The sequence below is a fragment of the Apis dorsata genome, unplaced genomic scaffold (assembly GCF_000469605.1).
Source record: "Apis dorsata unplaced genomic scaffold, Apis dorsata 1.3 scaffold_29, whole genome shotgun sequence".
Lineage (NCBI taxonomy): Eukaryota > Metazoa > Arthropoda > Insecta > Hymenoptera > Apidae > Apis > Apis dorsata.
Window position 1 is genome coordinate 772,969 of NW_006263331.1, and position 10,015 is coordinate 782,983.

At 27.3% G+C, this 10,015-nt stretch overlaps 3 protein-coding genes and 1 long non-coding RNA gene across 5 annotated transcripts in view; 2 read left to right on the top strand and 2 right to left on the bottom strand.

Moving 5' to 3' along the window:
- Positions 1-6,568, top strand: part of LOC116185865 — a 19,336-nt gene extending 12,768 nt beyond the window's left edge. Inside the window, exon 3 of the long non-coding RNA XR_004150767.1 lies at positions 6,557-6,568. This is a non-coding gene — a long non-coding RNA (uncharacterized LOC116185865). The remainder of the gene's footprint in view (positions 1-6,556) is intronic.
- Positions 1,682-2,263, top strand: LOC102680780 (probable small nuclear ribonucleoprotein G). The gene is made up of 4 exons (XM_006608212.2): positions 1,682-1,728; positions 1,842-1,864; positions 1,990-2,114; positions 2,190-2,263. Exons 1-4 carry the CDS (start codon positions 1,697-1,699, stop codon positions 2,238-2,240), a joined length of 231 nt encoding a protein of 76 aa, XP_006608275.2. The 5' UTR covers positions 1,682-1,696; the 3' UTR covers positions 2,241-2,263.
- On the bottom strand, positions 3,777-6,743 carry LOC102680925. Of its 2 annotated transcripts, none has more exons than XM_006608214.2 (4): positions 6,202-6,743; positions 5,946-6,097; positions 4,274-5,882; positions 3,777-4,160 (listed from the first exon to the last, which is right to left on the bottom strand). In XM_006608214.2, the coding sequence occupies exons 2-4, from the start codon at positions 6,042-6,044 to the stop codon at positions 4,036-4,038; spliced, it is 1,833 nt and encodes a 610-aa protein (XP_006608277.1). In that variant the 5' UTR covers positions 6,045-6,097; positions 6,202-6,743; the 3' UTR covers positions 3,777-4,035. The 2 variants fall into 2 exon arrangements, with proteins under 2 accessions (XP_006608277.1, XP_006608276.1); XM_006608213.2 differs by having other exon boundaries at positions 6,193-6,743.
- An 836-nt stretch (positions 6,744-7,579) lies between these two features.
- Positions 7,580-10,015, bottom strand: part of LOC102672183 (disintegrin and metalloproteinase domain-containing protein 12) — a gene marked incomplete at its 5' end in the record, with an annotated part of 9,764 nt that continues 7,328 nt past the window's right edge. The window contains one exon of the mRNA XM_031511427.1: positions 7,580-10,015. This exon is cut by the window's right edge and continues 231 nt beyond it. Within this exon, the coding sequence (XP_031367287.1) occupies positions 9,187-10,015 (829 nt within the window).

Here is a 10,015-nt window from a genome sequence, read left to right on the forward strand (position 1 = left end):
AGAAAATAAATAGAAATTTAAAATTTTTAATAAAATTCAATTATGATGAAATTAAAATGAAAATTATACTATCGAAATTCTTGCTTGCTCTGATACTTTACGAGATGTTTTAAGAGAAACATTATTTCTTCGACGGCAAATAAACGTTGTACTTTTATAAATATGAATGTACTTATATTTTGTACTGACAGTACCTTGCAAAAATATACATGTAATATGTTAAACAATGAGATTATATGCGCATGTATAATGTGCATAAATGTTACGATGCGCGTGTATAAATGTTATGCACATACATATGCAATAGGAATATTTTAATTTAAAAAGTGACCAAAATCTATTGACAAAATTAAATACTCGTTATATTGTTTTGTTGAGTCAAATGTATATTATATTGTAACACTTACTTCATGTATAGTATAGAGAAAGAAAAATAAAAATGATCGTTCTACGATGTATATATATATATATATATTTTTAAGATAATTCCTATTCATTTACTTTTATTGTTTAATATTAATCAAAATTAACAAAATATTTCAGATAATAAAATTAGATGAATTTTTTAAATCTAACAAAGTTATAGAAGGATAATTAATATAGAAAAATTGACACTCGTTAGAGAGTATGTAAAGATAAATATTTTTAAAATTAAGAAAAATGTATAAAAAATGTATATACAATATTGCAAATGAGATCTATAAAAAAAATATGAATAAACAATACAAAAGTATTTAACAAATATATAAAATTTATTCAAAAACTTGTAATATTAAAAAAATCTTTTATGCTATCTCTTTTCCAATTATATTTTCCTAATACAAAATCGAATATTCAAGCAGCAAAATTTTTTTCTAAATTTATGATTTTGTAAGAGGAGAATATAATTAGAAAGCAGATGTCATGTGAATTTTTTTTAGAATGTTCAAAATTCTACATTTTTTATCACTGACAAAGTTTTCAAATTTTAAGATTTTATATTAACAGAATATAATGTTAAAAGAAGTAATATATAAAAATTTTCTAAAAGTTAAATAATATTTATATAAATAATTTAATATATATTAAACTTATTTTATATTTACTTTAAACTTATCTCTTTAAATAGCTATATTTTCAAAAGCAAATTTTTTTTCTAACATTTTGTTTATATATTTAATAATAGAATTCTATTTATTTATGTGTCATATATTCAGAAACAAATAAAAAAGTATATATGTATAAAAGTATGAGATATGTATCAAATATATAGCAGATAAAGTAGAGAATTGAGGAATTAAGATTCAATTTCATTTCTTGAATGTTTTTTAAGATGTTTTTAACATTTAAAAAATGATACTGATTTTTAATTCTTAATTGTCTCTATCTTATCTTATCTTTGAAGAAATATTTTTGATTCTTCAAAGATGGTACTATCAATTTTTATTTTATCTTCTTTATTTGCTCTTCTTGTGTATTGAGTTTCATTTTGAAGATGGCGCTGATTCCTTAATTTTTATACTATCTTTATCCTTCTCTCACTTTTCTTTATAATACTAATTTTATATTCTATTGTATACATTGGTTATGGTTTTGGTATATTTACCACTAATTTTATCATTGAATAGAAGAGAATAAAGTCAAGAAACAAGTGAAATTGATATAAATATTAATTCGTTCTTAGTTAAAAAGTAAAACATAAAATACTAATTTAAAAATGAGTAAAGCACATCCTCCGGAACTTAAAAAGTAAGTTTATAAGTAAATTTTTTCGTTCATAGAGGTTATGTTAAAATTGAATATTAAATTTATATATATTTCAAATAAAATAAAATATAATAAAATTTTATTTTTTTTTATAGATATATGGATAAAAAATTATCATGTGAGTATACATATTAAATATTATTAATTATAAAATTATATTAATATATAAAATAATATATCATTGCAATAATAATACTGCAAATATATTAATATGTAATTCATGAAATTTATCTTTTTTTTTAGTAAAATTAAATGGAGGAAGACATGTTATTGGAATTTTACGTGGATTTGATCCATTTATGAACATGGTTATAGATGAAAGTATTGAAGAATGTAAGGATGGTACTAAAAACAATATTGGAATGGTGGTAAGATAAAAATTTATTTTTTAATAAGAAGAATTAAATTTCTGTTGATTTAATAAATGCATTTTATTATTGTAGGTAATACGTGGAAATAGTGTAATAATGTTAGAGGCTTTAGACAGGATATGAATCAAAATAAAAATACAACATAAAACAGAGATGTAACTTATATTCCTAAAGAAATAATTGATTAATTTCATTATGCAATGTTAACATTATATTTATTCAACATTCATAAAATATATTCATGATTAATATTTTTTGTTTAAAAAGAAAACTATTTTGAATAAATAATTTTGATATTAAATAATGATTTATTTTTAAAACCTTTTATGTAAATACAATACAACAAATAGTTTTTTATGATATATTTTTTCAAGATATATTTAACATAACATTTTAGTAATTTTTATTTCAAAAATAAGTTTTTCAATATTCTCTATTACAAATATATTTTCATAACACAAATGATATTTCCAAAATTTCCTTCTATTTTTTATTATATTTTTTGTGCATTGAGAATTAGTAATATTAAATGCACAGATAATTTTCATTTATAATCTTATTTTCAAATAAAAATATTTTAATCATTATTCATCATAATCATGATTCCACTAAAATTGTTAATATTTTTTATTGTCAGTTTAAAATGATGAAACAAATTATTTAAATCAATATTATCCATAATCATTATTTATTTTTATGAATTAACTGTATTTATTTATATAAGGAACATTAAAATTTTGAAGGCACATGATATTCATTTTCCTGATTAAGGAACTTTATATTTTTGTAAAATTTTTAATCTACATTTTTATTAACATTCAGAAATATATTAAAATAAATTTCAAAGCTCAAATTAGCTTTTTATCATCTTATTCTACATACTAAATTCATCAAACAAAAAAGTACTTATGCATTTAATATTATTTCTAAAAATGAATTTTTTGAAGAATATATCAGATTTTTTTTTTTGAAAAAAGATGATTCAATAATAAAATGTATATAAATATATCTATTGTACATAAATTTTAGCCTATGTAAATGAATACTTTTAAGTAAACAACTACTAAATTAAAAATAAAAGGAACACAATATAACTTATATGTATTTATACATCAGAATAATGGCATTTAACTTCTTTTCCGTATAAAATACTCTTACATTTAATAACAAATTTTCTGATTCTAAAATATAAACCATATGATTTCTCTTTTTTTGTGCATTTTAAGATATGTGTAATCATATTTTCGTCCACGTGCATAATTGTGATTTCATTTTAATATATAAAAATTTCTTAATGTGCTTAAATTTATGTTAAAAACGACAAACTTTTACGTGAAAAAAGTTATAGCGGAAAGATGGCCATATATCACAGTTTAGAATTTAATAATATACAATTATATCTAAATTTTTTTGTTTATCAATTCTTGTAGTAGTTCTTATTTAAAAAATAAACTTTTTTCAGTTTTATAATACATATCTTTATAATGTTGATAAAAATATTTTTATTATATATTTTCTAAATAAAGCAAATATAGTAAAAAGATTTATCATTCATATCATTATACCATAGGATTTATAATATTACAATAATTATTTTAATTTTATTGAAATTTTATTGAAATTATTTTAATTGTATTGAAATTTTATTGAAATTAAAATAATTATTTTAATTTTATTGAAATTAAAATAAAGGATAAGATATAATGTATTAATTGAAAAAATATCAATATACTCGAATTTTTGTAATTAAATATAAAATTTGCTACCAAAAAATCAATATTTGATTAAATATAATGTTTAAGCACATTTTACATATATTTTTACAAGTGAACTTCAAAATTTATAACAGACATATTTTTTCAATTTTAAATATTATTTGTTTTAATGAATTTTAATGAATTATTTAAATTGGAATGATTTATACTTCATGACACAATTCTGTTTTCATATTTTTCATAATGTCTTGAGTAGGCATGCTAATGTATCCATTTGTTTTATCCTCTTTTTTTACTTCTTGATGTGAATCTAGATTCATTTTTGGCTCTATAACATCAGAAGAAATTTTTACTATATCTGTTTCATATTTTTATACTTTTGTTTGTGATGCTTTAAATGATCAATAGAGAAATATATGATATTACAATCAAAATACTTACGTGAATCTTCAGTAGCTTCCTGAACACATGTATCAGAAGCAATAGTTTCACTGTTATGATCATTTGACATATGTCTTTTCATGTCATATCGATTATTAAATGATTGTGTACATATTTTACAGATAAACCGTTTTTCACCTGTATGCATAGCAACATGCATTTTAAAATACCAATCTGTACTAAAATTTTTAAGACAATAATCACATTTAAAATCTTTCTTTCTAAGTTTGCGTTTTTTTTTCATCATTGTTTTTTTTTTTTTCTGAGAAGTTGTTTTCACATCATTTGGAGACTCAACCTTTGGCACAGGTGTTGGACATTGAATAGATTGTGGATTTGTTATAGTTAATGATGGTATTGTATTGTCTGGCATAATACAAAACTTTGGTATACCCTGTGTTTGGTGTAATAAAGATGGTTGTGTTATTAAATTAGTTATAGGCACAACACGTATAGGTGTTAAGAGTGGTTTAGGTTGAATGGGTGTTGTCACAATTTGCGACTGTGGCAAGATTATATCACTTATTGGTATTGAATGTGGATTAGTTTGTGTTGTAAATGTAACATAATGATTTTGAGATAAAGGAACTGTACTAGTTGTTGTTATAAGCGATGTAGTTAAAGTATCTGGTAAAGCTATTTGTATGGGAGTAGTTATATTATTTTCATTAGAAGATTCTGCTTTGCCAAGAACTATACTTTGTTGTGGTAATACAATTGGCATACTAGGTAAAAATTTTCCAAAAACGTTATTTACATTATTGATTTGTGTTGTAGTATTTATAGTAATTGTTGGTGTTGATGGTGGTTGTGGTTGTTGTTGTTGCTGTTTTATGGGAACTGATTTTGGAATAATAATCAATTCTTTGTTATTTCTCAATGTTTCCATTGCAAGACTATATCCCATAACTGGATCTGTATAATCATTTTTTTTCATTTTAGAAGCTTCTATTAATTGAATTTCTCGTTGTCTCATTCTTTCTTTTAATATTTTAGCACTACTTGTTTCATTATGTCTATATTCATTTCTTCTTGTACAATTCTTATGATATATACGAGATCTTTGTGTTTTTAGCGTAATACCACAAATATCACAAGCTGTTGACTGATTACACCTATTCAATCTTATCACAGCTCTGCGACAACGATCATGATCGATGCTTAGTGCATCACACATTTTACTTGCACAATGTTTTGAAACAGGTGCATTTATTTCACTTTCCTCTATATTAATAGCTAACATGGGTGAAGATCCTTCACGATCTACATATTGTTGTACTGCCACATCACATATAATATTTTCACAAGGTTCATAATGACCACAAGGTTTCTTTTCCCTTTTAACAGGAACTAATGTGATTTCTGATTTACCTTGTTTCTTAGCAGGCAATAAATTTTTATCTTCTATATTTTCTTCTTGATTCGTCTGTAGAGGAATTACAGATAATTCTGATTGCTTTGGTTTATTTATATTTGTATCTGTATTATGTATTTTATTCATGAAACCATTATTGTTTGACCCAGAATTTGTATTTATTTTTAAAGGTATTGTTTTAATAATAATATTTGGTTGATTAAACAATCTTTTTACTGGGTCCGATTGTAACACCTATAATAAAATAAAATGCAATAAGGTAATAAAATATATAAATATCGTAAATGTCAAACTTACATCAGATAAAGTAGTAGTGAAATCAGATGGACACATCTTAGACGTATTTATCGGTTTACAAATAGGTTTCGGTAATGGAGCATGGGCCATTTTCACCATATAAAAATATAAAATTCTAATAAGCACGATTAATTTTTTGTCGTGTAACGATTCTACAAAAATTTGAATTATAACATTACGCGAAATTTGCGTAAACTTTATTTTATAATAAAAACGAAAAACTTTAAATAAATTATCGAATACCAACAGTTCTTACAATTTCATGTAAGAAATTTTATGCGAAATTTTTTCTAATATTCAATATAGCTGTTAGGTTATCGCTTCTTTGACAAATCACAACAGCGTACTCTAATATAGGAAAATACATAGTGTTTGTGGGGTAGTTCAGTAACATTTGGCAACGAAGCATTCACAAGTTTCTTACATTATTGTCACTGACAGCGATCAATAAACGTGTAATTCAACACTTATGTGACTTGTAAATTTATGATCATGAAAATTGAATATTTCATTATGATACGTTAAATATAGGAAAATGTAATTTCTTTTAATAAAATATAAATCTTATTTTCTAAAATTAAATTTTTGCATGAATGTGCATAACATAAAAGTAAATGGTATATTCGTAATTGTTTCACAATAATGTTTACAATATTATAAACGTATTAGTAAATTCGTTCTTTATAGGCTACGGTCTGCTCAATGAAATCCTATTGGAGGGAAATGACACGAGGAGAAAAAGTCTTCCACTCAAAATATTTTATAGTTTAAATTTTTGACAATTTAAATTATTTATTTGTATTTTCTCTGTAAATTGTCTTCTTTGTAATTTGTTTAATAAAAACAAAAAAATTTATTACAAAATATAATTATTAATATCCTTATTTTTTATTTATAATTAATTCAAAGATTTAAATTCTCTTTTTTTCATTCATAACAGAAAACATTACTTTATGCTCAGTATTAAAGATAAATAATAAACGATATAATTGTATCGTTTGATCCTTTTTTTTTTTTTTGAATCAAATAAATGATATACATTTTTTTTAAAAATTTTTTTGAAAATTTTACTTTCTATCTTCTATTACTTTTAAGAATGTACAAATTATGAAATTTAATTATTATAATTTAATCATTTACTTACCTCTTCATTGATCCGTCATTAATGAAGGATAAAACGGATGCATGGAATAAAGAATTTATTGTAACTTTACTATGCATTAGGAAATATACAAGTTATGAGACAACGTTTAAGTAGTTACGATAACGTATATCTTGGCCCTTTAACACGTGGAACGTAACTTATCTTTGGTATTGAACGGACAATGTAACATGTCTGTTAATTCTATTAGGCTGTAAGTCGTGAGTTTTGAAAAACAATTTCATTTAACAAATCTAATTATAATCTAATCGATGAAATCTAAAAATGAATCGTATTTCCTAAAAAAAAAAAAAAAATCTTACTAAAACGATTATGGAACGGCCAAGGTTTTCTCGAAGGGCTTTCACTTTCCGTTTTACAGTCGTATGCTGTGCAAAACGTCTGATTGTCTTTACACTAGAGTCATACATACGACATCATTTTGTCGAAAGAAGAAAAGCGGTGAATGATTATAAACGATGCTCGAAGAATGGATGATTATTATAAAGCTTTATTGAACTTGAGTTGCGGTCCCTAAATTGTTTCAACATATCGAGAGGACTGTACATAGGAACTGTATAAATTAAAACATCGCGGCGTACAAGCGAACAAACTTATACGCGAAAGATGGCTATGTTGAAATAATAAATGCAAAAATATGTTACAACTGTATCGTTCAATAAAACCCATTTTTTTTCGTCTTTTCTTTTTTCTCCTTTAATTCAGGTGAATTTTACTACACCCTTTACAACAGATCGAACGAGATATCGTGAAAAAGCTAAATGCTGAAGTCGCATGTATGCGTTTAAACGCGTAGATCGCGAATTATAACTTAGCGAGCACGAAGGTACATTGTACAAAATGTTACTTACATCTATTACATTATAAACATATTTACATCGATCAGTCAAATAAATATTCGTCTTAGTCTCTTTGCGTATCTAACGATGTTAAATATTAGCAAAACTAGCAAACGAACACCGAAGGTTCGAAATTCGTATTTTACTGTATGCAAAGAATCGTGCGAAAATAAAAGGACGATCGTATAGCGTTTTTAAACAAAAATATTTCTACTTCGTTATACGTTAACATACGTTTATCGTAGAAATAATTTTGCCTCGATTTCAAACATAGCATAAAACTCTAGCATACTACTACCATTTAAGCTCTCTTATCGTTAGCTAATCGCGTCTAAATTTTGATTCGCAGAGGAATCTCAAAGGTACGATCGCATTCACGAAAATCACGATGTTTTAACGACGATGCTTAGTTAATCTTTGGAAAGAGCTACTGTTTCATAGAGATTTTCTTTTTCTTCGGATATGGATTCCTTTCGAAACTAATTTCTCCTCTTGAAAATTTAATTTATATTCTCCAGTTTCATAATGTTTTTTTTTTTTTTTTTTTTCGCGCGATACGATATATAAAATGATAGATTTGGTCGCATCTATAATCTGCTACTTATAATAATGTACGATACGATGTTTCTGTATTATTCTCTCGTTACATGTATTATCACAGAATTCAATAATTTCTTACGCGTTCCTTTTGCGGTATCGAGTGAAACTTTTGAAAATAATTGTTGCTTATTTCTGTTTCTTATTTCGTTTACAAAATGCTCTTAAGATAAATATCCCGACGATCGTTAATGTTTCGCGTGTTACATCCGAACGTTGACGGATAATTTCTACAAAAAATATTAGAATTTTTAAGTAACTACTATATTTACAACGATAATATATTGCGTCGCAGGTTTTGCGCCCGATACAACCTAATCTCTCAGTATTCTGACAGTTTGCGTAATTTCCGATCAATCGGTTCTTTCGCTCGGCTTCCCGACCCAACGATTGATCATTGTACTATTATGACTCCACTTCCTTACGTGGCTGGTCTTTTTTTCTTTTTTTTTTATTTTTTTTTTTTTAAATAAAATAACATCGTAGAAATATCGTTTGAACGGAAATATATCGTTACACATCTCTCGCGTTTACGCGTTTCAATCCGAATATTCGATCGATAGACTAGAATATTTGAAATAGATCCTACAACACTTTCCAGTTTTCCTTCATCTTCTTCTTCCTCCTGCTCCATCCACCCGCTCTATTTCTTCACACTCGCCGTTTCAGTCGTTTTACCGACTGTGCGCTGCGCTTTGTGCACGCTCGGTATCGTCCGTGACGCGACCGCGTTTACGTTTTTATTCGCCTCGAATTTTTGTTGGAGGGAGGCCACGTTCGACTTGCTGCTCGCTGCCCTTTGCACCCCCGGGTTCGTTTTCGCCCCCGAATCTCCGCCCTTCGCCTCCGTCTTTTGCCCCCCCGGTTTCGCCTGCGAGACCCTCGAAGCCGATTCCTTCGCGGACACCGATAACGATTTAATCGCACTCGCGTTACCCCCGGTCGGAGACTTCTTCTTCTCCGCGAGGCCACCTCCTTTGGACGCAATGCTCAACGGTTTGACGGGGGTGGCGGGCGCTTTCGCGGCGCTGCCCCGCGAGAGCGTGGGCGTCTTTTGAACGTTCTTCGGCTGAAAATTAACCTTTGGATTGTTTCCAACTACGTCCGGCGACTTTGTACTGATTTGATTAGAATTCGAACAGCTCGAGACCAAGTCCGGACTGTTAAACTTTCCCCCGTTATCCTTAGGACTACAAGGCACAGTTTTCAGAGATAATCTATTAACATTCGTACGAGAATCCTGGCTATCGTTCGGCTGGGCCGCGCGCTCGCCACCCTTCGCCTCCGAGTTTACGTCCACCGCGGCCACGTTCGACGCCCCTTGCTTACCAGAACCCTTCGAACCACTGTCAGAATACTGCTGTTTAGACCTCGACGCATTCTCCACGACTTGCTTCGCATTCGCGACCGAGCCTTTGCCCGGTGGCGTTTTCGTCCTTCCGAGGACGGCCTCCACCGCCCCCTCCTCGCCC

Excerpts from the sequence above, each read along its gene's own strand:
- LOC102680780 (XM_006608212.2), top strand. The coding sequence starts at position 1,697 with ATGAGTAAAGCACATCCTCCGGAACTTAAAAA. Across the intron at positions 1,729-1,841 it reads CATCCTCCGGAACTTAAAAA|ATATATGGATAAAAAATTAT; the intron begins GTAAGTTTATAA and ends TTTTTTTTATAG. Across the intron at positions 1,865-1,989 it reads TATGGATAAAAAATTATCAT|TAAAATTAAATGGAGGAAGA; the intron begins GTGAGTATACAT and ends CTTTTTTTTTAG.
- LOC102680925 (XM_006608214.2), bottom strand. The coding sequence starts at position 6,044 with ATGGTGAAAATGGCCCATGCTCCATTACCGAAACCTATTTGTAAACCG. Across the intron at positions 5,883-5,945 it reads TCACTACTACTTTATCTGAT|GTGTTACAATCGGACCCAGT; the intron begins GTAAGTTTGACA and ends ATTTTATTATAG. Across the intron at positions 4,161-4,273 it reads GGAAGCTACTGAAGATTCAC|AGCCAAAAATGAATCTAGAT; the intron begins GTAAGTATTTTG and ends CTGATGTTATAG.